We start from the raw sequence: 24,830 nt of genomic DNA on the forward strand, positions 1-24,830 counted from the left end.
TGACAAGGGGGTTTTGACTTTCGCTCGCAACCACAGTACTGATGCAGTGTAGTGTACCACTGCGCACCTCATATCCGTCGCCCAACAAGCACCTCCCTAGAGAGTATCACTCGTCTAATATATCACAGTCGTAGGCGTCTCGAACCAAATAGCTACTTGGACCCCAGTGCGTAGTGTCTACATGGTGTACCTATGTACACATCACCCCTGCAAAGTTCGTTGGCGCGGAACTTTACTTTACACTCTTCGCAACTCAACTACCATTCCACCACAGTTAATATAAGAAGTTGGTATCACTTAGATACGCCGTGGAGGCTTCTTTATATAATTTATCTATCTCTCCGTTTTGAATGTGGTAGTTGTCTCGTCATGTTTCTGTCAAAGTTTTGCAGACCCTCATCACAAGAACCGCGCTAACAAAAAACTTTTAAGGGTCTATGGTACATGGTGTTAGGTTGCCTAGTGCTACCCACCAGCCTGGTAGACGCCAGTCATCACCGCCCTAGCACACCCCTAGCCGCAGCCCGGCTAGGCCCTCAGCCCCTAGGTACCCGGGCCGCTGTGTTAGTCTGTGTAACGACAGCGCTAATCCGGGACGGCGGCATGGAACGAACCCACTGCTACGGCTGAATGGACCTAAGCGTGCTAGGTACAGTAGAGGTAGTCTCCTTCTTAACGACCCGGATAAAGCGACTGTGCGCGATTCCAAACAGCCTGTGTGGGCCAAGGCACATGTCACCTCCCGGCAACCTAGATTAGTGGTTAGGGTTAGTGGTTAGGGTTAGGCGTTAGGGTTAGTTCCGGGGGTGTGGGGGGCCGGTGAGAGGCCCCCGCGTGTGAATGAAAGTCCAACGCTTTGAAAAAAGGTGGTTTTAAGTTCTTGTTGTCGTTGTTAAGATAATGACATTTGGTGGTGACCTTGGTGGTGACTTGCGGTCGCGAAAGTTGGCGCGACAGATGCCAAGCTTTGGGTCTTGGCTGAGCTTGGCTGTCGATTTGTATGGGACCCACACAGGCCATATGGAATCGAGCACAGTCGCTTTATCCGGGTCGCTTCTTAATATGACATGGCGTTTTCGCCTCCAACGAGACTCATTTACAAAGTTATCCACCTCCAACTGACTTTTTGGGACTATCACGAGGTGCGAAAATGCCTTGCCAGAATTGCCCGCCAAGAGCAGGTAGAGGTAAAGTAATCAACTGGGCTTGGCGTAAGTGGAACGGTGCCCTCGACGGCCAAGGCAATGGAAAACGGGCATAATGAGTCATCCAAACATCTATCGACAACGGCTCCCAGAGATGATAAACTTCCAGTCCTCTCACTGGCTTATCTATGAGAGAGCGGAGGGGATCCCCAGGTTTCTAGTGGGTATGGACGTATGTGGTAAACTGTGTTCAGCATTTTATCTTATATTTGTACTTCTTCTTGGAGGCTTGCTATCATCAGACGTTTTTTGAGACTTTCAAGTTTGCTCTTGGATCGAAGAGATGTGTTTTCTAGTCTTTTACTACCTACCTAGTAACTGTCACAGGGCTAGCCTGTGTGCCTTGTGCCTGGCGCCAGCGTACAGCAGCTTCTAACGAAGACTGCTGTCACTGTCATCGCTGCTGGGCCATTGCCGGCAGCTGATTGGTCAGAGCCCTGCCTGCCGCGGATCTGCAGACCCGCCGGCGGCCGTCCTCATATAATAAGGCCAGTCTTCCGGGCACTCGGCTGCACTTCTCTTCCTTTTTCTCCTTCGTGCAATTCAGGGTGCAATTACGCATATTCACATCTACCATTTACCCTTTGGAACGATGTGGCTTGCCATCATGATATCAATATTCAATTCCCCTCGGTTGGGTCTCCTTGATTGGTCAACATTGACGGACAACTGCATTCGCTTAAGTTGGGGGGTTGGTTAGGTTGCAATGGCCATAGTCTCGAGGCAGCAACTACCCAGCAGCAACTGCTCAGCTTCGCGTTCCTTTTTCTTCAACCCCGCACTCTCCTTCCTCAAACGTTTGGGGAACTAAATCAGAACATAAAAGAGCTCACACTAGGCATCATCTCTGTTGGGAAGTCGTCACCTACCCAGTTTCTTTTTTGGAGTGTTTATGACGAGCAACTTGGCCCGTCATCCTCTTGCCTCAACCAAACCACTCAACTCAATCATCGATTTACCACATCGGTTTGCTCATAGTCTTCGGACGCGCTTTGCCAACTCCTGGAGAGTCCCGCTGCTTAAATTTCTCTCAAGTACTGTCACACTTTCACCAACAGAAGCCCCCCCCCCCCCCCCCCCCCCTCCCCCCCTCCTTCAAGCAACTATTGGAAATTCAACCTCTTGAATCGCTGCTACCCTGGGAGCGTGGGACAGTCCAAAGATGCGCTTACTCAAAACCGACACGTTTGAACTCGTTGAGTTTGTGGGCGAAGAGATCCCAAAATATGCCATCTTGTCGCATACATGGGAAGGAAAAGAGGTCAGCCTCCAAGACATCCAACATCCCGATGCTCCCATCCGTTTAAAGGCAGATAAGCTGCCTACTCCAGCTTGGGCAAAGGTCAAGCACGCGTGCCGTCAGGCACGGAGAGACAAATTTGAATTTATCTGGATCGATACCTGCTGTATCGACAAGTCAAGCAGTGCCGAGTTGCAGGAGGCCATCAATTCCATGTTCGCGTGGTACCGGAAGTCGGCCCTCTGCTATGCTTTCCTCTCCGATGTCCGGAAGCCCAGCGGATCCACCAACCCATCAAGTTTTGATATCACTGGTTCGCGTTGGTTCACAAGAGGCTGGACCTTGCAGGAGTTACTGGCCCCTGACTTTCTGTATTTCTACGATGCTTCCTGGGAGATGTCAGGCTCGCGTAACGATTGGGCAGAAAGTATCTCGAAAGCAACCACGATTCCAGTCGATTTCCTAGCTGGGTCAGAATATGGCGAAGGTGATGTGTACAATCAGGAGAAAAACGGCTCCCTCGTGCGGATACCGACAACCAGAAAAAGCATCGAAGAGAAGCTTCAGCAAACCACGGTGGCGGCGAGGATGTCGTGGGCCGCCAACAGACACACCACCAGAGTTGAGGACCAGGCCTACTGCCTGCTCGGGCTGTTTGATATCCATATGCCAATGCTCTACGGCGAGGGCAAGAAGGCTTTCATGCGACTACAACACGAGATCATGAAAACATATGATGATGCCACCATTCTCGCCTGGGGTTATGGCATGCCTCTCGACCGTGATACATATGTGGATACGGCTGATGGATATGCTGCGCAAGATCCTGAACTGTACCGTCGACACCTACGTTATCAAGCATGCAGACTCAGACCTCGTCCGCTATTGGCCACATCTCCTGCGGATTTCCGGTTTGCCGGAAATCTCAAAAGATATAACGGTTCCCCAAGCCTGCCACTCGAATTCGCCATCAGCCAGCGGGGTCTGATGCTGGATGGCCTCTGGGGCTTTGACACACGTTATTGTCTCCAATACCTCTTTCTTCCCTGCACTGATGCCGATAGGATCCTGGCTCTTCCAATGCTTTACCTGTTGAGCATCTATCGTTCTCAAGCCTCCCACGATAGAACCCTGGCAAACACTCTTTGTGTACCTATAGTAACGACGGATGCAGGCAGAATCACGACACACTATCGTGACTGTTTGTCGTCAATAAAAAGAGAAAAATACTACCTCATGGACAGTTATAACGCCTGGACACTACGACCAATTCCTGGAGGTGATCGTTTCTTTAACACCCGGACTTTGGAGATGGCCTTCCGGAAAGAGCCACCATGGCCTGGGCAGGACAATTCGAAATTCGATGTGGAGATGATATATCCTCCCCTGTCAAGACAGCCACATCGGTTCGTCATCCTTAGAACTGCGACGGCCTCCAAAGCTACAAAGGTCGACGCTTACGAGGCGGATCGTTGGAGCAATAGGTGGAAATACCACGGCTGGCAGCCATCCGAGACCCCCTCACATAGTCTATTATTTATCTTGAACATTGATGGTAAGAGGATACTGCTGGTATTGGGTATGTGGAGTGGCGGGGAAGTGGCCAGGTCCCTGGCTTGCTACTCTGCGATTTTGGGTGCAAAAGAGTTGGTGAAACCTACACTGACCGAGCTCAATTCACTTTCGAAAGAATTTTCGCCGGTCGATCGTCGGGTATCTTTCTTTATGCTTCAATTAGCAGCCTCTGAGCCGTACATTAACTTCAAGTTACAACCAGGGTTGGAGTTGTGGGTAAGATGGTGTAGATCCTAAGCTTGGCAACAGTTGTATCTGGGGTTGATTACAGGGTCGAGTGTTGGAGCATAATTGGGGAGATTTCGATGCATGTTGGAAGCATACTAGTTGTATGGCCTAAAGTTTTCTTGTTTCCTCCTTTCCTCACTAGACATGACGGACTACTTCAGGGTTCGACACCATGAAGGTGAGCTGAGGATGAAGTTCAATTTTCCTCAGCTGTTCTTTTTCTCTTTCCCTCTCTCCTGTTTCTCTCTTTTTTTTTTTTTAAATTTTTTTTCTAAATCTTTTTTTTTTCCTCCTTTTCTTTCTCCCCGGCTATTCGCTTTTCTTCACAATAGCTAGCTTCAGACAATTTCCCCTCTATTTTGCTAGAAAGATAACACAATACTTGCCACTGGGTGAAGCCACAGAACATCATGTCCGTCATTCTTGCGTCTCTTTTACATACACATCCATCCCGACATCTATTTCCCCATCTCAACCCTCTACACCCTTCCAACCCATTCGCTCCTAGCTGCTGCAACTAGAACTGTGGGCCGATGTCCATAACAGCTGTCCTTCCCAACTGGGCCATTGCGGTATGTAAGCACTCAAGATAAGACGAATCATCGTTCTCCTTAAATACACAGGTATCTCACCAGAGTATTGGAAATTGTGATGCCTACTGTGATGAGGCGAGCTGAAACCAGACCGAGACCCTCCTCGGACTCAGCAGCCACGATCAGACTACTGTAGCCATCTTATTGCGATTCTCAACTTATAACCCAGCTGAAGAAAAAAAAAAAAAGAAACAACCGCGTGAAACAAAATAACAACAAATGCTTGGTTCACCCCAGAGCCCAGATTCCGCCATCCCGGCTGTCTCAACTCGCTCCACCAAAAGCTCAAAAACACCCCTACATTAATGATCCGTCTACGACACACCACCGCCTAAGCTCTCCCCCTCCTGACGTTTCTCTCCCTCCCCTTCTTCACCACCGCAACCACCCCCCTTATCTACCTCTACAACTCCCCCAACTGCACCAACACAACCAATATCAATACAATAATGACCATCCAAGCCGGCATCAGCTGTCAGTCTCAGTCTAATAGGAGCGCGTTAATCGCTTGGATACTCGATACTCCTTGCGCCGCTGTCATCTTTTACAACGAGCCGGGGCGTGTGGATGATAATGTGCGGAAGGCTGTGGTGTTTGGGACGGCCCCCGGGGGTCCAACTTTGACTTTTATGGAGGAGGGCCGCGGTAGTGGGAGTTGAAGGGTTCTGTTTGTTATGTTGGTAGGGAAGGAGGGAAGGAGGGAAGGAAGACACTCTTGACTCACAACGTCGGTTTCTTTCTGTATACGAGATTACAAACATCCGCGATTGCCGGCAAGTGAAGGTTATTGAAACTTCTGTCATCTCGTCTTCTCTTTTCTGTTCTCTTCGGTTTTATTTCCTCGTCGTTGCTGGAAGCTTCCCTTCAGTCCCCAAGGGGTCGGCTTCACAGATGAATGGCAAAGGCAACATTACCATTGTATACGCCTCTTCAAACGCAGTTTGGTGAGGGTGTCTTTGTTCTTCTCCTCCAATTATTTCACCTTTTTTTTTTTTTTTTCTTTTTTTTTTTTTTTTTCTTTCTTTCTTTCATATGGGGTAACTCTTTCCCAAATCACTCCCTACTACTAGTAGTTGAAATCAGGAATGCCGTCATAGCGATATAAACTGCAGTATCCAAACGAAAGTCGCATTCGAGAATTTTCAGATGCAGTGAACTCGGTTCGCTTCGGTAACCAAGGGCAGAAACCCAACACAACCCGATGCACTGTCAGTCCTTCCTCACCTTCCTCGCCTTCCTCACCCACCTTCCTCACCCATCTTCCTCACCCACCTTCCTCACTTCACCAGCTCCTCCTTCCTCCGATTAAACTCCGTAGGCAACTCCGCAAACCCATTCCCACAACTCGGCATCTCAACCGGCGGTAGTACATTCCCATTTCCATTCCCCTTAGTAATTATTCCCCCAACACCCCTCCTCCTCCCTCCTCCCCAGCCTCCACCACTACCACTGCCTTCCAATTCTGGCATCACATTACTACCAGGTCCACCCGCTTCATCTGGCGCCCTCCTCATCATCCCAGCTCTCGTCCCGGTCCCCGTCCCGGTCCCCGTCCTAAAACAAGCCGCATCACTCCCCCACCCGGCATCACCAAACCTAAGGTTCCCTACCGTCGTCGTCTCCTTCAACTCCACCATCCCTTTCATCCCCGTTTGTCTTCGTTCTCGTTTCGACCTCCCCTTGTTATAAAAAAGGAAGAAACTCCCGCTGGAAAGGAGAAAGACGACGGTGATGGTTATGCCGACGATGACCCAGACCCAGGGTGCGGTTTTGGTGTTGTTGGTATTGGTGTCGGTGTAGGTGGTATCAGAGCTTGGTTGTAGAGGTAGTAAAGTGGGATTTGCAAGACTTGTGTCTGTGTCTGTGGGGGAGGTGAGTGATGATGATGTCTGGGTTTGTGTGGTGGTGGTGGTGGTGTCGAGGATGGTGGAAGTGGTGAGGGGTGTGGAGGTTGATGATGATTTTGAGGAGGAAGAAGAGGAAGGGAGGGTAAAAGAAGATTGTTGGGGAGTGGAAGTGGATGTTGTAGGTAAGGTGGGTGGGTTCATCGTTGTCGCGGGTAGCGTGGAAGTAGAGGAAGTAGAGGTAACTATCGTTGTCTCCCCTTTGTAGTCCACATTCAAGGAACTCGTGGTTATTATTGTTTGTATAGCAGGAGTGGAAGAAGTGCTGGAAGTCTTGATTGTTGCTGTCGTGAACGGGTCTCCATCCTGTCCGGCAGTCGGAATTTTTGTTTGAGTTGCTGACGGAGGCGCACTGATGCTTGCTTGTAACTTGTTGCAATACGCGGTACACTTCTTGAACCTCATCGCCAGACTTGCCTTGATCGGCTCCGGATTGTTGCTGTTATTTTCGATGCATGACTGACATTGGTTGTATTGCTGGAGGAAGTTGCTCCCTGGACCGCAGAGGGCGGGGGACAGTGGGTGTCGTTGGCATTCTAGTTGAGCATTGCCTGTTGACGTAGTTCCCTCTGTTAGTCTACGGTCCACACGATAAATAGTAAGAGCTCCCTTATCATAGGTTGGATTGCGGTAGTATAGTATAAATCTAGTTGGATGATGAAAGAAGATTCGGCTTACGGCAGGAATCAGAGCATTGCCGAGGGAAGGATGTGGCGCCGCGTTTGAATGGGTTACTGCTGCGTTGGTTATTGATATCATGGACTGGAAAAACTCGCATCTTGATGATCCGTCCAAGTGTTGTCGAGAGATGAGAGTGGGAGCAAGCCTTTGCCAATACTGAGGAGAGGGTATTCAGGATATGAGCATCAGGGAGTTAGTCAATGTGTCAAAAAAAACGACGGGAACTAGCAACAGAATGTTTGAGAATACAGAAGGACCGAGTTCACAATGTACAAACCTAAGTATCCACCCTCTTTCTCACACCACGGTATATGTTTCCCCAATCCCTAGAACAAATTGTGTCGTAGTGCCTGCCATATGGCGATTGATAGCACCGAAGACTCCAAGCCACCAACCAACTATTTACCACAAAATCAGGTCTTCCATCCCAACCGCCACTGGTATGCTTCCAGCGAAACGAAAGGAGGCGTCTGGCCGCTTCCAGTTCTCCATCACTGTTCATGTTGTTCGTCTAGAGAGTCCTGACATGTAATATCAATCTCCACAATGCAATGTCATATCGTTTCCAAGGGAGAAAGAATCATAGGGTGTTTGGCAAACTCATTGTCGTCGAACAGGGGTCTGAGACTCGGTGCAGGTGTGGTGCACTTGGGCAAACATTCAGACGAGACGCCATCCTGATCCTGGTCGTTCGGCTGTTCGTGGCTCAGACCAAATTGCCATGAGGCGGAGGAAGCACGCAAACATCATTCAGAAGGGGCGTTCTGGTACCTTGCATACCTAGAGGTATTGATAGCACACTGCAACCATGTCGAAGACAAAGATGATACAACAATTCAGCGGGCCCCATCGTACTAGGTACCCATAGATTTTAGCGTTCCAACTTGCCAGTTGACGGAATGCTTCGGCAACCACATCAATTAAGGCTCGATATGCGCCTCTTTGGATTTGACCACATATTTCCGTCGGCACTTGTTTGACCATGGGGTTGGCTGATTAGTAACCCCCCCTTTTTCTTGTTCAAAAGCGCGGCAACATTCAGAGCGATCGATCTTGGACGTACTATTTTGAGAGAAGCCGAATTTTTCATCACCGAGTTAAGTATAAGAGGTAGATTCTGAGCAAGAAAATGAAAACCAAGAGAAAGGAATAAGTGGATGAGATGATAGAACATAGAAGGTCGTTTGACGTTGGGGGGGACGCGTCAAACCGCGATTCCCCACTTATACACCCATAAGACCCACAGCAACGGTATGTAGCACATATGGAGATCGCATAGTACTAACAATTATCGTCTGACCAATGAAGAGCGCAAGATGAAGTGCGCGGAGGAGAGCTTCGTGTTGGCTTCAATCACGAACTCACGTGTGAGGGGGGAAGACAGAAGTATTATCGTGTCTTGAGCAACATCAAAGTGTGTGTGGACATAATGTATCGACCACTTAGCATACCCAGTCATCCGTAGATCTGGTTGCGTTAAAGGCATTTTGACACGGCATAGGCCAAGCAAAGATGTATGGTATCATCAGTATTGTAATGAGAGGTATCTTCCCAGGTCCCAATGACATTGACAGCTCGGCCCTTCCACTTTTTCCCTCGACATGCAACACACCACGGAGAACTTTTTGTCGACTAGACGATGTATGCAACCGAGAAAACCAACAACAACGAACATCAAAGGGCTCGGTGCAGTGCATCGTCTAACAATTAGGTACACAGGAAAAGAGACGGGAAAAAAAAGAGAACCTTCAATCATGCCGGCCAACCACACATACACACACACACACACATACGCTGAGAGAGAGATAGTAAGAGTCTAAATCAAGCTAGAAATATCCATGTCAGCCGTAACCACCCGCCTGTCTATAATTCCCAAAGACCGAGATTCGCTTAAATACCAAGGGTGAACTCAACGCCGACATCAATGTCACGAGCTGGGAGAATAAAAGAGTCAGCACACACATGCTTTGCTTTGCTTTGCCAAGTTGAAGAATAAAAATGAACTTACCCATCTTGACGACCTTGGAGAGCTGGACAGACTTCTCAGCAGCGCTCTGGAGATCATCAATGGAGAAGATCTTCATGCCAGAGTCGTTGATGAGCTGGCGGGCAGCCTCCATGTTGGTACCCTGGAGACGGGCAATGATGGGGATCTTGAGGTCCAGAGACTTGACCGTGTTGATGAGACCGTGGGCGATGGCGTCGCAGCGGACGATACCACCGAAAATGTTGACAAAGATGGCGGTAACCTTGGGGTCGCTGGTGATGAGCTCGAAGGCCTCCCTAATGGCCGCGGGGGTAGCACCACCACCGACGTCAAGGAAGTTGGCGGGCTGGCCACCGTTCAGCTTGATAATGTCCATGGTAGCCATGGCGAGACCGGCACCGTTGACAAGGCAGCCAATGTCACCATCGAGCTTGATGAAGTTAAGGCCAGCCTGGGCGGCGCGAACCTCATCGGGATCCTCCTGGGTAGTGTCGCGGAGCTTGAAGATGTCGGGTTGCCTGAAATCAGCGTTGTCATCGAAGCCGAACTTGGCGTCCATGGCCATGACCTTGTGGTCAGAGGTCTCGGAAAGAGGGTTGATCTCGATCTGGGTGGCATCCTTCTCGCAGAAGATCTTGTAGAGCTTCTGGATGGTGTCCTTGGCCTCCTCGACGCACTGCTCGCTGAAGCCGAGCTTGGTGGCGATGTCGCGGGCCATCTCATCGGTGACACCGACGTTGATGTCGATGTAGGTGGTGTGGATGGCTTCGGGGTTCTCCTTGGCGACACCCTCAATGTCCATGCCACCCTGGGACGACGAAACAATGACGGGTCCCTGCGAAGCACGGTCCATGAGGACGGCGAGGTAGAACTCGCGACGGGCGAACTTGCGCTCGCAGATGTAGACAGCGCTGCAGAGACGGCCCTGGGCGCCAGTCTGCTTGGTGATGAGCTTGTGGCCGATCATCTGCTCGGCGAACATCTTGGCCTCGGTGGGGGAGTAGATGACGCGAACACCGCCCTTGAGGCCGTTGTCGAAGGTACCCTTTCCACGGCCACCAGCAAGAACCTGGGCCTTGATGACCATGTCCTCGCCGCCAATCTGCTTGGCGATGGCCTCGGCCTCGGCGCCGGTCCTGGCGACATCACCCTTGGGAACACCGATGCCATACTGTTATGTGTGGTGTCGCGTTAGAAATCGGGACCGATCGATGGAGTCAGATAGCGACGGGGCGGGGCGGGGTAGGTAGGCAGAGGTAGAGAGAGAGAGAGAGATAAGCCAATTCTATGGGCACCAGAGCTCTGGGGGTGTGTACTGACCTGACGGAGGAGATCAGCAGAGAGGTATTCGTGGATGCTGAGGGCTCTCCTTTGTTGTTGGGAAACGCTGGGGAGTCTGGAGGCGAGGGGAGCCTGTGTGTTTGGAACATGTTGTCAGCTTGCGTGTTGCTTTGTTTTGGATGCGATGCGATGCGACGGTGCATAGAACAACATCGCGGCTGGCTGAGGGGCGGCGGCGACGAACCCTGGAGGTGGCAGCAAAGGCAGAAGCCAATGCGCGGTTGCGGCCGAGCTTGAACATGGTGAGGATGCGGCGGATGGGATACGGTAGAGGATGAGGTGGGTTGGTGATGATGTTGGGAGAAGGAATATTTTGCAGCGATTTCAGGGACTGTGAAAATGACGATGCAACACCTGCCAAGTTCTTCCCGCCCGACGAGGGGACTGGACCTAGCTCCCCCCTTCGAGTTCTGCTGCTGTTGGAGACTTGGAGGGCGCTACGGGCCCTGATTAGGACTGATTAGGACCGATTGGGATCCATTATGGACTCGCTGATAACATCGTCGGCCCTACCTGAGCCAATCACTAACAGATTTGCCGTTGGTTTTTTGGAGACGTGCTGGTGCCCTCCATGCCGAGGCGGTGGCCGATGACAGAGAGCTCTGCCGCCCGCACAAGTCAGCTCCTACCTTACCTAGCAAGCTCTTTGCCAGCTCGCGGCAGTTGCACGCGGCTGGTGAAGGGCCCGTGCAGCCCGTGCTTCGTGCGCCTATCCTCGGCCAAACTGTGTCAGTCTCCATCCGTCAGCAGCTTTGGGAGGAAATTATGGGAGTTGGTTACAAACAGAAACATCAAATCCTTCGACTCTACAACTTACACCGGGTCGCGGTAAACGTTCCAATGTTGACAATGACGTCTGGGGGCCCCGCTTGCCACACTCACAATGACAAGCCCTCCCCGCGCATGTTGCTGTCGCTTACCTGGTTGACAGGTCCACTGACTCGAGCAGAGCACAGGCATGACGGGACTCCAATCCATCCCGGCATGTCCGCAAACCTCAAATCATTGTCGCCATGATGTTGAAGCGCGATGGCAAGGCAGCACTGGCGGTCATCAATACTACGCGAATAATCCCAAATTACCTACAAAATCATCCAATTCTTCCTCCTATTCTCCAGGTTCAGTTCCAACTGATGTAACACCTTGATATCCCCATGGTAGCCCCCCCTGGACCCGCGAAGCTTGTCATGCTCGACCTGACTCGAGCTTTCCGCGCCCTGCGGGGCAAAGGGAATGACGATGTCTCCAGCTCCTCCCCCAAGTCCCCAGACCCTCTCCCGTTGACCCGTCCCGAGGATCCCATCTGGGGTCAAGCGGAGCTCAAGACTCACCGAAGGTTCCGCCAAATCTTCCATCACATGGCTTTTTTCTATCACATGGCTTTTTCCCATCATAGCTTTCTCCCATGTTGCACGACTCATGCGCCCATTCGTGGCTTTGTGTGGCTGGAAAGTTGAGACGGCCGCACCAAACTTTATCTCAACCTCCTGTGTGAAGCTTAGGTTGGGATGCTGGTGTCCAAAGATAGCACTTTGATACCGCCGTTGGCTAACACCTCTTTTGGTATACCACCCTTCAAACCCCCAGAGCTCCGTATAGACTTTTTCAAAACAGCTTCATCATCATCAACCATCCAAACCACCCAATTCGCATTATCCATTTTGAGCTTCATGCTTTATGGTGCCCAATGGGGGTCTTAACCCATCGTGTTGAGAGCACTCTTCTCCTTTAACTTCAACCAAAGATGGGCCGCCGTTTTGGCCTTCATCCTGGATCTGTTCATGGGCCGAAAAGTTCGGATCGTCTACAAAACCCGCAGAACTGGAATGTCAGGTCTTCTGTCCTGGCCACGAACCCATCACGGGTAAAGTTACTTACTTTGAAGGATGACTCTGGGAGTGTCTGACAAGTGACAAACCGCCAGGTTTTGGTGTTTTTGTGAGGGTAGGCTTCATGCAAGCACACGATAAGCTCCACAAGTTCCGCGATGAGCTCAACTGCCGTCAGTTTGAACGAGAATAGGGCGAATTTGAGTTGGGCTTTCCTCATCACAGCCTGGTTGGTATCTCTTAAAACCATCAGTGACATTCACCCTTGGATTTTATTTTTTTCACCTCCATCCCCATCCTTTGACAAATCTCTCGTTGTGCATTTATCATCGTGAACCTCGGCAGGCAACTCAACAGGCAACTCAACAGGCTTGACACTCGAATCAAGTTCCTTGGGCTCGCTGTATTGCGCGGGCAGCTCTTTAACCGGTGTCGTAGCAGCAGCCGTAGGAAGGCTTTCCCCACGTAACTCCGGTTTATCTCCAGTTCGCCAAGTTGAATCGCCGTCGAGCTCGTGTGAATGTGAGTGTGCTGCTGACGTCATGCCCTATTTTTTCTTATTCATGAAGCGGAGTTTTCCCTTTCTGTACAAGTAGAGAAGGACCCCCTTTCTCCTGGTCCTTCACCGGCCTTCTCTCGAAGTTGCTTGAATGATTGTTGAGGTGGTACTATCTGAGGTCATGCCGGCTGCCAGCCGCCTCTACTAGCTACCGCTACAGTAGGTTTCCTCCAGCACCTCATCCCTTCCCTCTTTACGCGACACCCGGACGTTCTTTCCTTTTGAAGCTCAGCCGACACTGTTGAAGTGTTCCCGCAGCGGGGCAACTCCGCTGATCGGCTCAAAGTTCACCACTCAACTGTATTGCATCAATGTTTGGACATGTTCCAAAATACTCCCTTTATGTACTCGAGGCCTACTCTTTTCGCGGACCGTCATCCCATAAAAAGCAATCCTACTCGGCTCCGCTTGAAACCTGTCCCTGGCAGCGACACCCGACGGCACGGAGCGGGCCGCGGCGAGAACGGATACCACCTCACTTGTGATCGTCCGGGGGATTTATTTCACGACCCATCAATCCAAATTTCGCCACGGTCACATCTTCACCACCATGTTATCATTACCTTCCTGTTTCTCAATTATGAACTGCTACATTTCACTATCCGGTGAGCAATAACATCTTCTTAAAAACAGTGCCGAATATACTCCATCTCGATCACTTCGCGCCATGCTTCTCATAGATCTCCTTCTCGAAATCCTTGATCAACGGTTCAATCATGGGGTCACAAGGGTCCAAAGTCTGCGCCCCAAATACTCCACAAACACCGGCCTCTCGATCGACAAACTGTGTTTACCCATTAGTGTTAGCGAGCATTTCTTTTCACCATGGTCTAAACAAGATAACGAATGAAAACTCCAGACTTACCCAATTCAAGTTGAATACCCCTCCCCACCCCAGATACCCCTTCCTCCTCCACCTCCCACTTTCGTCTGCCTTCCCCGGTTCAACAACGTGCAGTCCACCCGCACTCCAATCATATACCAACCCCTTTCCCTCGGCTGGCACCTCCACATATCCCACCACCCACTCAGGCGTCTTCATACCTTCATTTATAGCTTGCTTCGCTTGTTCCTCCTTCAACTGCCTCTCAAAAAGCAGCTGCGCCGTCTCCTTCTTCAGGAGTCGTTCATCATCCACCAGCAACGAATGCACCACCTCACAAAAAGCCTCCAAATCCGCAAACCCCCCCTGCCCACCAAACGCCCCTCGATCAGCCGGCTTCATCAGCTGCGGCGAATCAACGTGTTTGGTCTTTCTTGCATGTCCTCCACCTCCCGCAATCCCCACACCATTCCCTTCCTCCCTCTTCCCCATCTCCGCCACTCGTTCCCTCTTCCCCTCTTCTCCCTCAGTCGGCCACACCCTCTCGGGATAAAACGTCACCGACCCCTTTTCCAATCCCAACTTCTTCACCAAATTCTCTTGCAGCCAATCATCCAAACTCATACCACTCACTTTTTCGAGCATCCACCCGGCCCAATCTATCCCGCACCCGTACGCCCACCCTTCGCCCGGTTCAAACAAAAGCGGACAGGAAAACTGTCCTGGAACCGTCTGCGCAAAGGCCGTTGCTATCGGCAAGTGGGGGGTCTTGCCTTGCTGCTTCAACTTCCATTCGTTCCAGGCGATGAGGGAGGGCTGGAGGAAGGTGTACCCGCACCCGGAGGAGTGGGTGAGCAGGTGCCTGACTGTTATATCCTTTGTGCGGGAGCGGGTGGCGAAGGGGTCGGTCGTTGTTGGAGACAAAATAGGTAGCGAGGCAAGGTCAGGGAGGTAAGTTTTAGGGTAGGAGGGGTCGGTGACGGGAGTGTCGAGGCCAAGGGGAAATGAGTCACGGTAGGAGGGAGAGTCGAGAAGTTGGAGGACGGAGATGGAGGTAAGGAGTTTGGTCATGGAAGCTAGGGCGAGGATGGTATGCGTTGTCATGGGGCGAGGGTTGGAGGGGCGGAGGGAGGCATGGCCGGCGGCGTGGGAGTAGTTGAGAGTTCCTGTCGAGGTGTTAGTTAGAATGAGTCGCGGACGGTGACGGTGAACGAAGTAAAGGGAAGCAAGAGAAGAGAGGAGAAAGGACGGACCATCTTTGTTGCGGGCGTAGAGGACTACACCGGGGACGATTCCGTCGTCGATGGCCTTTTGAATGGTGGTTTCGAAGTTGTAGGCGGGTGCCATGGTGAGTGAGTGTTGTTGAGTACTGCTTTTTGGTGTGTGGTACTTATCAAAGGTAAGGCGAGTAAGTGCCGACCTGATGAGATCCTGCTGCTGAACAGTCAGTCAGTAATTGAAGTAGAGGTAAGGAGGTTCAACAGTCTTTATAACCCCAACTTCTCCCGTCTCCCATCTGCCGTCTCGCGGCTGAGGAAAAGAAACGAAACACACACAGCCTAATGTATCCGTGCCCTCGCCCGTCACACACTTGCTTGCAGATCTTTCACACCTCCCACCTCCTCCCGCTCGCTAGTCACCCGCCATCGATGATCGAACCCTTTAGTCACCACCAACAATAACAACAACAAATAATCCCATCAATATTACCATAGGTACCTGAAGGTATCCTATCTACCTCACCTCATGTATAACACAGACAGACAACAATCCCAAACTCCATGCTCAACAAGTGTTCGATAGTGTCTTCAGTTAAGTACTTACCTCGTCGCCGTTGCTTCGCTTCAAGTTGTGTTTCCCCACGGATTCGATCACCGCGCACCAGGCTGTCGTCGTGAATGGACAAAGAACGAACGAAACGAACCACGAGTTCCAAGAAAACACAAGGAAAAAGAAAAGGAGGGGTCATGGTTTAGTTTATTTAGTCTAGTCCACGCATGCATCGATGCAATGCAATGCATGTCTCAGTTCGTCCCGGTCGCGAGGGGATGTGGTGCGGCTGATGCCGCCGCGGTGCGGGGGAATACCCACCCGCTAGGACCCGATCTCGAAGGGGGGAAATGGATCTACAGTACTTACCCGTTGACGGGGGTCGGGGGACTGAAGTGCCGGAGTTTCCCCAACAGGGGAGCGGGCGGGGAAGAGGAAGGGGGAGAGGGAAGGGCGAAGGGAGACTGACTGAGGCTGGGTTGTTGGGTCTAGCTAGGCCTGGAGGGGGAAATCATCAAGTTGAGTTGAGTTGAGTTGAGTTGAGTTGAGGAAAGAGGCAAGTCCTCCAGTTGTCTGGAATTGGAATCTAGGAGGAGATTGTTGTATATGATCGAGAAACAGTCGGAGGAGAGGCCATGATAGTTTCCAACCAACGTAGCAAATGTTGGGTTTGTATGTACTGTTCAGTAATTTACATGGTAATGGCAGATCACCAAGTTCAGCAATGATGACACCAAAGCACCCTCGGACTTGGGTACCTAAACTATTCAATTGGTTACTATAACAAAAGTCAAACATGATTGTTTAGACCAAAAAAAGGGGGGGTATAAGATTTCCATGCCTCCTGACGCTGTCTCTCTCCCCTTTCTCTCTTCTCTTGTAGACTACTCAAATCTTCATCGAGCCCGTGAACAGGAAATAATATGTACTGATGTATTGTTATTTCCAACAGCTCTTACTTCACCCATCACTTGTGTAGGCGCGGACATCACCACGTACTCAGACCCCGGTAAACTGGCTCTCCTCAAGCAGTTGCATCAGGCTCTTTCGCGGCTTCGGCCTTCGCCTTGCCTCCCTCCTCGCCCTCATCCGCATCTAACTTCTCTTCAGCCTTAACGTTCTCCTTGTTCTTCTCCTTCACCTCCCCCTTATCCTCCTCTCCATCGACAGACTCCTTAGTAGAGCCACTCGCTTTTTCCTCGCCCTCTTCTCCTTCTTCCTGCTCCTCTCCTTCCTCCTCCTCCTCCTCCTCTCCCTACTCTTCCTCCTCTTCCTCCTCCTCTTCTTCGTCATCCTCCTCGTCCTCACCATCATCGTCATTCTCCGCAATAAGGCCATTCATGCGCTCCCACACCTCCCGTCTGATCTGATCATCCTTGGCCTTCCGCGCCCTCTCCACTTCCTCGACACCACCACTCTTCTTCAGCTTCCCCTCCTCCACAAAAGAGGCCAGCTCCTTCGTAAGCGGGTTGACCATCCTGGTCTGCAACTCCTTCTGCCTCAGCTTCTCCGCCCTCTCAATCGCCTCCAATCGGCTCTGGTGATTCGGCTGCAAGGCGCGCACCTCGCCCAGAACGCCCTCCTTGGCCTCGCTAGGATCCGCATGCGTCACCTTCTCCGAGATGCTCTTCAGCCCGCGACTAAAGGCGCCAAAGGGCGTGGGGCCGTTGGACACCGAGCCGTTAACCGTATTACCCTGTCCGCCCTCTTTCATCTGCTCCTTGGTTGCCTGCTCGACAAGCGCAAAGGTTTCGCTGGCCTTCTCCAAGTCGTCGCGCAAGTCGATCATCAGATCTTCCATGAGGCGCAACTCGTCGCGACCTTGGCAGACCTCCTCGAGCTCCTTTTCCCAGATCTTGGTCCAGATGGGTTTCTCCTTCTTCATGAACTCCTCCATCTTCTTGAGCTCTTTGGAGAGCGTGGTGATGTCCTTGGTGACGGACTCGAGCTGGTTAGGGCGTGGGCGGACGCCGCGGTGGACAACGTCCTTGCGAAGGTCCTCAATGAGATCTTGCAGGTCGTCTACCTGGTTGACAAGCCGGTCACTATCGGCGTTAAGCAGTTTCCGACCCTTGGTGACGTAAGCGCGACCAGAGTCGCCTTCCCCATCGGGAACGGACAACTTGGCGGCGGCGGTCTTGACATTGTTGGCCTTGTTGCGAAGAGTAGTCATGGACCCTTGGACTTCGGACTGGAAGTTGGAGTAGGTCTGGCGAAGAACGGCGAGGTCGCGACGAAGGGATTGGATCTCGGTGAGCTGGCTTGGGCTGAGCTTCTTGGATGAGGAACCGGCAAGGGCAGCAGCACCAGCGACAGAGGAAGACGAAGAGCGTGGCGAAGCCGTCGAGTCCATACCACTTGGTGCGATGATAGTGGGAGGCGGCGTGGCGGCAATGCGAGCGAGATCCTTGGCGGTCTCCTGTTGGCGCTCCGACACACGTTGAATGGCGGCGTTTTGATCGTCGACATTTTGTTTAACCTGCTGGATGATGGTCTTGATGGACCCGATACTCTTGTCAATATGCTTCTTGACTTCATCCAAAACCTCGACATTCAACACAAGCACTGTACGGTCCTTAATATCGGACAGATCCTCAAGCTCATGGCGGACACCGGAGACGGGATCTTGAATGTAAATTTCCGGTAGATCAGCTCCATTCTGCTGCGTGTTCCACGAGAACTTCTCAATAAAGGCCAGCTGAAGACGAGCCATAGACAGATGCTCGTAGCCCTCAGGGAGCACGAACTTCTTGACCTTGGACTTGTACTGCAGGAAGAGGGTCAGTTCCTTGGTTGCGGGGGGTGAATTCTCGAGCATAAACGAGCTGGGCGGTTGTTTATCGGGAGTCGAGGCGCGAATGGACGGCTTGTGTTGATGCTGAGGAGCGGCAGGCGCAGGAGCAGGCCTCGTAGCAGCGGGCTTAGACGAGTCTACCTCATCCACCATCGGGATAGGATCTGCGAGCGGGCCATTAAGGGTAGCGCTTGGAGTAGGATACTTGTCATCTGGCGCCTGGACATTCAAGTTGTCGGCCTTGCTAAATGTATAAGAATCGGCCGTTTCAGGCTCTTCAGGAACCCGGCTGGGAACTCGAACGGGAGAGGAATCGAGGCCAATGGTACGTTGGGACTGGTTCGAAACATTGCGGCTGTGGCGGGGGGTTTCCCTTACGTGCATCGCCCGCAGCGACTCTCTTCTAGCCTCGCGGTTGCCCCTATCGGGTATCGGCGTTGTCTGGGGTGGGACCATAGCGCCGAGATACTTGGAAATCTGGTATGCCTCATATCTGCGGGAAGCTCGTCTTTCCAGATTACCTCCTCTTTGGAGAGCCGCCAAGGCGCTCTGTCCCGATCCCTTGGGCGGCGGCGGCGGCGGAGGGAAGTTGTCCACGTTGATTTCGGGTGGTGCCGGTGGGCCGGTTGGAATTGTCTCTTCACCTGGGTAAGGCGCCATAACGGGTATGTTTTGCATCGTGTTGCTCGACAGGCTGGACTGGTCAGAGGTGACAGAGCCGCGAGATTGGTCCCGTTGCGAGGGAAGACGTCTGGTGGGTGATGCCGTTGTAGGACCAGAGTTCCGAGAATCATCCCTGAAAGAGTCCGGTCGGTAGCCATTGCTCTCCAGCCCTTCGTTCAGCATGTTGGTGAGCCCAGAATTAACACTAGCCATGGTACTAGTGCTCGTAGTTCTGGTGGGCACGCCACTGCTACTGGGCCCAGGTCCGCGACTTGGACCATAGCCTCCATCGTCTCCCGCGATACTCGGCTCTCTATCCCGCTGCTGGCGATGCCTTAGCTTTTGCTGTTTTCTTTTTAAACCATGCAGCAGATTTATGATAATATCACGTATCTTTGGCAGGTATTTCTCGAGACTTTCAGCGCTGGCTTCTTGACTTAGAGTGGCCTCCAGGATGGTGCGCAGCATCTCGGGTACGTTGCCCAAGTCGTCAATATCGACATTGATGGCAGTAAAGGCTCGGCAGGCCATATTAAACTCGTAGCCCAGCCGTACGTAGACGTCGGAGACCTGGGTATCGGTTGCGTTTCCACGGGACCATTGTGTCAGGGTTTCGAGCAGTTGCTTGGTGGCCACAAGTAGATGTGTGACGCTCCTTTCGATTTGCGATAGTGGGACGGACGACGAGCCGCCAGATGACTGTTGTCAGATGCCCTGGTTAGCAGCGAACTGGCAAACGGCAGAGGAGGATTGGAACAGAGGAGAGGAGAGGCATCATGACGCGCGCATGTAGATGGAAAGACTCGAGAGAAAGGGGGACTGCAAAACAGGCCGATGGTAACAACAGTAAAGGAAGCCAAGGCGGGAAGATGATTACTCACATTGTTTCGCCTTGTGCTCCCACCGCCGGCGGGGCCGCCGCCGGGACCTTGAACTGAGCGACTTGAGCCAGCTGAAGACCTCGACATGCCAGCTTGGGGACCCATCTGTCCTCCCATCCCAACGGCGGGCGATATTGAGCGGGCCGGCATGTTGGAGGGCGGGCCACCACCACCACCACCACCACCACCGGGTTCGGTGCCCGGGGCGGGGGGGCGTCGCTGCATGGGGCGGCCGGGACCCGGGACATTCATCATGTGCTGCGCTGCCTTGCTGTCTGATGGATGTGATAGAGCTTGTGATGTTCAGGGCAAATGGTCGTGTCGCAAAAAGGAGATCACGTCAGGCGGGATGGCTTGTGTTGTCGGGTCGGCACCTCTAGCAGATGTTGGGCAGAGATGGGAGATTCGACGGCGCGTAGATGGCGGGAGCTACGTCTAGACCGGGCCGGGGGCGTTTGGCGACAGGGTCTTGGTCGCTTCAAATAAAGAGATAGTGAATCGGTTTGACGGGATGACAAGAGCCCTTCAAGATGCTGGCGACGACTGATGTTGCTGGCCGTCTCAATCAGGGCGGCGCATCAGGATATGGTGGCGGACAGTAGTAGGTGTCTTGTCTAGAAACAAGCTTTTGAGAAATGCGCGAGGTTGTGTTTGTTGATGATGGACAAATACTATGGAACTGCGTTGAGGACGGATGTCCCGTCGTTGCTGACAAGTCGGGGACTAGGTATAATTGCAGTGGATTGGAACTTGTATCGCCAAATGGAAGCCAAAGTGGAGGCGCAGGCCATGGCAACGGCTCCAGTTGGGCTGCCAGCCGCTGTGGTGGGCTCCTGACCTCGCTTCCCTTCAGTTGTTTTGCATTTCGCCATCACTGTTGGTTCAAGCAGATTGTACTAATACGTTAGCTTGTAATTTCCAGGCTGTTACTGTTAGTGATGGCTGGGCGCGGTAACAGCACATGATACCCGCTTAGCTCAGAGGAGCGCCTGAAGGTGAGCACATGGCAAGAAGAGGGCAGGGGATCCTGAGGGGTAGCCGTGCCCTTCCCTGGACAGGGGTAAGAGCGGCCGATAACAGGGGGTGCGCTACAAAATATCCATTCTCATTGTTGGTAAACACTGTCCAAGCCAGCCATGGCTGTGATTAACCTGTAGCCCATGTGATCGGGCCGTCTCACGCGACTCAACACGACCCTGGGGCTCTTGTCCCCCACAGCCCTGCTGAACAAACAACTCCCCGTGTTTCAATGTTTCATCCAAACCGCCAAAGACAAGGATCATCACCATCACCGCCAGATCTCCGCATCTTGGACCAAGGATGTTGACAATAGCCGTCATTCTGCTACACCACCATCTCGTCAAATGCCTTTTATTTGTGGCACATCATTGACGTCGCACCTCATCCATTGCCATCCATGTAAAACACAGTACAAGCAGCAAAGTCAGGGAACGTTGAGAGGCCACACCGACAAACACACCATGAACATATAGAAGGCGGCAACCTACCTACTGTCCACCACCTCAGTATTGAGTCCGGTCCTCTGTTCCTTCCCCGGATGTCCTCATTACCAAGATCTCACCGAATCCTCTTGAAGTTGGTGGTCCTGGGGGGAAGGGAAGGCGCAAGGCACCGACCGGGCAGAGAAATTGGTCCAAATCCAGACAGCCTCGAAATTGAAAGTGTCCAAGTGTCCTTCAGCTTGAGTTTGGGCTTACGTTTTCTTCCCTGCAGTGTCCGTAACAACAACACAGATGAACTCAGTTCCGTCTCCAACTCGTATCTTGGAGGTTCAATGCCATCCGACTTCACGCGGCCTTCGACTACCGATATTCATGAACCCTACACGGGCGCGGAGCTGGAGGTGAACTCGTCAGCGCAGTCCATGTCAAGCTTCCAGTCGGCAACAACAAAACAAGGCACAAGAGGATCGCCGACATCAATTGCTGAAGGATTTCAACTGGAGTGTCGCATCTCGAACGTTGTGTACAACCCTGTATTGAACAACACGGTCTGCTGGACATACCGTCGTCTATCGGCCAGGTTGCCTCCCATCCTTCCACCATGAGCAAACGCAGATTATACCAGGCAAATTTGCAAGCTTTGACACCCATGTTATTCAAACCTCAGCCATTCGAAAAGGAACCATCATCCCTTACTACCTGGGCACATCAAAGGGCTCCATGATGCGTCGAATCTCCCTCGCCATAGTCCGCCGAGTCTCCCGCGGTTTCCGAGGTCTGTGTGGCACCCGCACAAGAATATTGCCCTCCTGTCTCTCTTCTATCTGGAACATTTCGAGTCGGGCATCTCTCCCGTGCTCATCCGATTTTCCAGCAGACGAGCTGCTTCTGTCGAGGCCATGTCAGTCATCATCAGCGAGACTTGTCATGAAGGATATCAGTCTTACTGCTTGCTGTTGGGCATTGTGAGCGAAATGTCAACAATGTTCTGAATGTTGAGTTGAGGTAAAGGGGACCGACCTCCCCGTGTTGAGCGCTGACAACTCAGGCAGCGTGGCTTTTATCTGTTTGTCAAGGCAGCTGCTTTCTACATCGAATCCGGAAGACCCTGGATGACAATAGACGTCGACGATTCCCCTACCAGGAAGAACGCACTGGGGCTCGTGAGGCCCCCATCTCTCTACACCAAACCATGCCTCAAATGGCGTACCTCGGACTGGATGCTGGCTCGAGTAGTACAATTAGCGGAATTAGAACTCAGCTTCCATTCTGACAACAGCCATATAGCCAACTTGTCTTGTTTATCGGCAATAGGTGTGCGCCTTCAACGTGGATCTGGAACTACCTAGCGCTACTGCCGTTCTGCCCGCAAAACATGCGGCCACTCGGCCAATCACCGACAAAACACCTACACCATCGGAAAGCCAACAGTTTGCCCACGAGCTTTACCTGATTGGGAACCCAAAGTTTCTGCCTGTCGTTTAAGGGCGCCATGGTTCGAGCCATGCGCATGCGTCTTACAGCCCTACCGGCTCACTGCAACCCTTGGATGAGCGGAAAGGGAAAGTCGACTTCAAAAACTCGCCCCGTCACTGCCGTGCGACTTGGCTGGTTTTATTTCAGGCCGCCATCTTACACACATAAGCGCAATGCATATCATCATCTTGTCTTCCGATTGGCTTGGGCGTTAGGGAGCTAAGCGCAACCGCGTGGATTGCTGACCACAATGGGCTTGTGTCACCACGTTTGTTCATCTGCGGCATGGCTGTTAACTTGTCTCCATCACCTGCCGAATCCGGGGTCGATTGGGGGCTTGTTCCACAGTATTTTCAGGATTTCTCTGTGTCTGTTCCAAATGTGCTCACTTGGAGCTGTTGGGTGCTAGTTTCTTCTTCCCCCCTCTTTTCTTTTCACTGTTATCGTTCGAGGCGAAATTGCCCCGAATCATGTTCATTAACCACATTTCTGAACCACATATCTTCTGGCCAGAAGTGCCAAGTTTATCCTCACAGCACTACCACCGTCATTTTGGCAGATATATACCGCAGCCCATCATTTCGGTGGCTTGTTCTAGCGGGCAGCCACGCTTCTGGGGTAAGACGGCTCGGTTTTGGGTGTGTTGCCGTAACTTGCGGTTGGATCCATAAGCGTGGCGGCACGGTTCCTCCTCAGCCTTACGGAAGTGAGCCGAACCGAACATCGGTGCCGTCCACGGGTCAGCACAAGTACTGGCGAAATCACCGCACTGATTACCGAAGACACATGGCGGACTCCTCGTGGCCAACCCCTTGAACCCATCGCTGACAATCTATGACCTGTTTTCGTTGTCACGCGGCAAGTGTCGTGCAGGTTGTTGTCAGACCACGTCTCGATTCCACTCACCCTTTCCAACATCAGCCCTGAGGGCCCCGTCTAGTTGCCGCGCCGACTAGGTGAAGGGTCCAACCTAGGTTCGGGACTTTGTCGAGTTGAGCATTTCGCTGGTGTGGCTACTTCACTTCACTTCACATCTTTGTGGTTGCGATGACACCTTCTGATGCAGACTCAAAGACCAGGTTTCCTTCAGTTTCGATGGTAAAGTTCAGCAGCATCAGAAGACCTTGGCGATACGTACCGAGAACACTTGCTTATGCCGCGAGTCCTTCACGATACCTGTCCGTTCGGATCTCTCAGGGTTTATAGGGTACATGGGATCACGGTTGTGCCGTTTGGCTACCCGTTCCTTTTGTTCTCACAATGCCTGTTGGTGCCGCTAGCGGTTATCTTTCTCCATTTCAGTATCCAGTTACTTCCACCCAAGCTCCCATTCCGGCGGGTACCTTATAGTAAGGTGACCTCCTCAGCCATATCCAGTCCTCTCTGCAGCCACTCTCTCAGTGTGAAATAAACCTTCACCCAACCAACCTTCCACCCATCCATCTCACTACTCCATATCTTTGATTCCGTCAACCTCTCTCCTCCTCCCCAGCCCCGCCAAAAGCTTCCCACTTCTCTCATCTCCCAGCCATGATCTCCTTAGTGGGCCGAATGGGTATCTACAACTTAGGTCCCAACCTCCTTACCCACCCTCTTCCCCTCACATGATCCCACCCATCCCGGTAACACTCGGGACACATCTCGCCAAAGCTGTGGAACACTTGTCCATACGCATCCCTAGATAAGGGGGCTCGTTGGCGTTGGGAGGGGTGGCAGTTGTAGTTGCAAAGGGCGACGAAGCCGGGGTGGAGATCACATCCGCAGGAAAAGAAACCGCCGTAGGGGAAGTAGAGACACATTTTTGTGTGGTGTCTTAAA

General features: G+C 52.1%; 7 protein-coding genes across 7 annotated transcripts; 1 reads left to right on the forward strand and 6 right to left on the reverse strand.

Moving 5' to 3' along the window:
• Positions 1–2,295: 2,295 nt before the first annotated feature.
• On the forward strand, positions 2,296–3,433 carry NCU10142 (hypothetical protein; the record flags this gene model as incomplete). Its single annotated transcript, XM_001728010.2, has 2 exons — positions 2,296–3,283; positions 3,378–3,433. The coding sequence occupies exons 1-2, from the start codon at positions 2,368–2,370 to the stop codon at positions 3,431–3,433; spliced, it is 972 nt and encodes a 323-aa protein (XP_001728062.2). The 5' UTR covers positions 2,296–2,367.
• A 2,685-nt stretch (positions 3,434–6,118) lies between these two features.
• Positions 6,119–7,523, reverse strand: NCU08472 (hypothetical protein; the record flags this gene model as incomplete). Its single annotated transcript, XM_958221.2, has 2 exons — positions 6,119–7,296; positions 7,424–7,523. The coding sequence occupies 2 exons, from the start codon at positions 7,521–7,523 to the stop codon at positions 6,119–6,121; spliced, it is 1,278 nt and encodes a 425-aa protein (XP_963314.2).
• A 1,378-nt stretch (positions 7,524–8,901) lies between these two features.
• tca-9 (tricarboxylic acid-9) lies at positions 8,902–11,200 on the reverse strand. The gene is made up of 4 exons (XM_958220.3): positions 10,939–11,200; positions 10,734–10,826; positions 9,435–10,584; positions 8,902–9,360 (listed from the first exon to the last, which is right to left on the reverse strand). The coding sequence occupies exons 1-4, from the start codon at positions 10,993–10,995 to the stop codon at positions 9,317–9,319; spliced, it is 1,344 nt and encodes a 447-aa protein (XP_963313.1). The 5' UTR covers positions 10,996–11,200; the 3' UTR covers positions 8,902–9,316.
• A 1,250-nt stretch (positions 11,201–12,450) lies between these two features.
• On the reverse strand, positions 12,451–13,127 carry NCU08470 (hypothetical protein; the record flags this gene model as incomplete). Its single annotated transcript, XM_958219.2, has 3 exons — positions 12,451–12,558; positions 12,633–12,751; positions 12,869–13,127. 3 exons carry the CDS (start codon positions 13,125–13,127, stop codon positions 12,451–12,453), a joined length of 486 nt encoding a protein of 161 aa, XP_963312.2.
• Positions 13,128–13,744: 617 nt separating this feature from the next.
• On the reverse strand, positions 13,745–15,416 carry NCU08469 (hypothetical protein). Its single transcript, XM_958218.3, has 3 exons — positions 15,219–15,416; positions 14,008–15,131; positions 13,745–13,926 (listed from the first exon to the last, which is right to left on the reverse strand). Exons 1-3 carry the CDS (start codon positions 15,310–15,312, stop codon positions 13,798–13,800), a joined length of 1,347 nt encoding a protein of 448 aa, XP_963311.2. The 5' UTR covers positions 15,313–15,416; the 3' UTR covers positions 13,745–13,797.
• A 987-nt stretch (positions 15,417–16,403) lies between these two features.
• On the reverse strand, positions 16,404–20,795 carry bud6 (bud6-like). Its single transcript, XM_958217.3, has 2 exons — positions 20,074–20,795; positions 16,404–19,891 (listed from the first exon to the last, which is right to left on the reverse strand). Exons 1-2 carry the CDS (start codon positions 20,326–20,328, stop codon positions 16,991–16,993), a joined length of 3,156 nt encoding a protein of 1,051 aa, XP_963310.3. The 5' UTR covers positions 20,329–20,795; the 3' UTR covers positions 16,404–16,990.
• Positions 20,796–23,559: 2,764 nt separating this feature from the next.
• Positions 23,560–24,811, reverse strand: NCU08463 (hypothetical protein; the record flags this gene model as incomplete). The annotated part of the gene is made up of 3 exons (XM_011395311.1): positions 23,560–23,844; positions 24,151–24,202; positions 24,603–24,811. 3 exons carry the CDS (start codon positions 24,809–24,811, stop codon positions 23,560–23,562), a joined length of 546 nt encoding a protein of 181 aa, XP_011393613.1.
• Between the last annotated feature and the right edge of the window lie 19 nt (positions 24,812–24,830).

The sequence above is a fragment of the Neurospora crassa genome, linkage group II (genome assembly GCF_000182925.2).
Source record: "Neurospora crassa OR74A linkage group II, whole genome shotgun sequence".
Taxonomy (NCBI): domain Eukaryota; kingdom Fungi; phylum Ascomycota; class Sordariomycetes; order Sordariales; family Sordariaceae; genus Neurospora; species Neurospora crassa.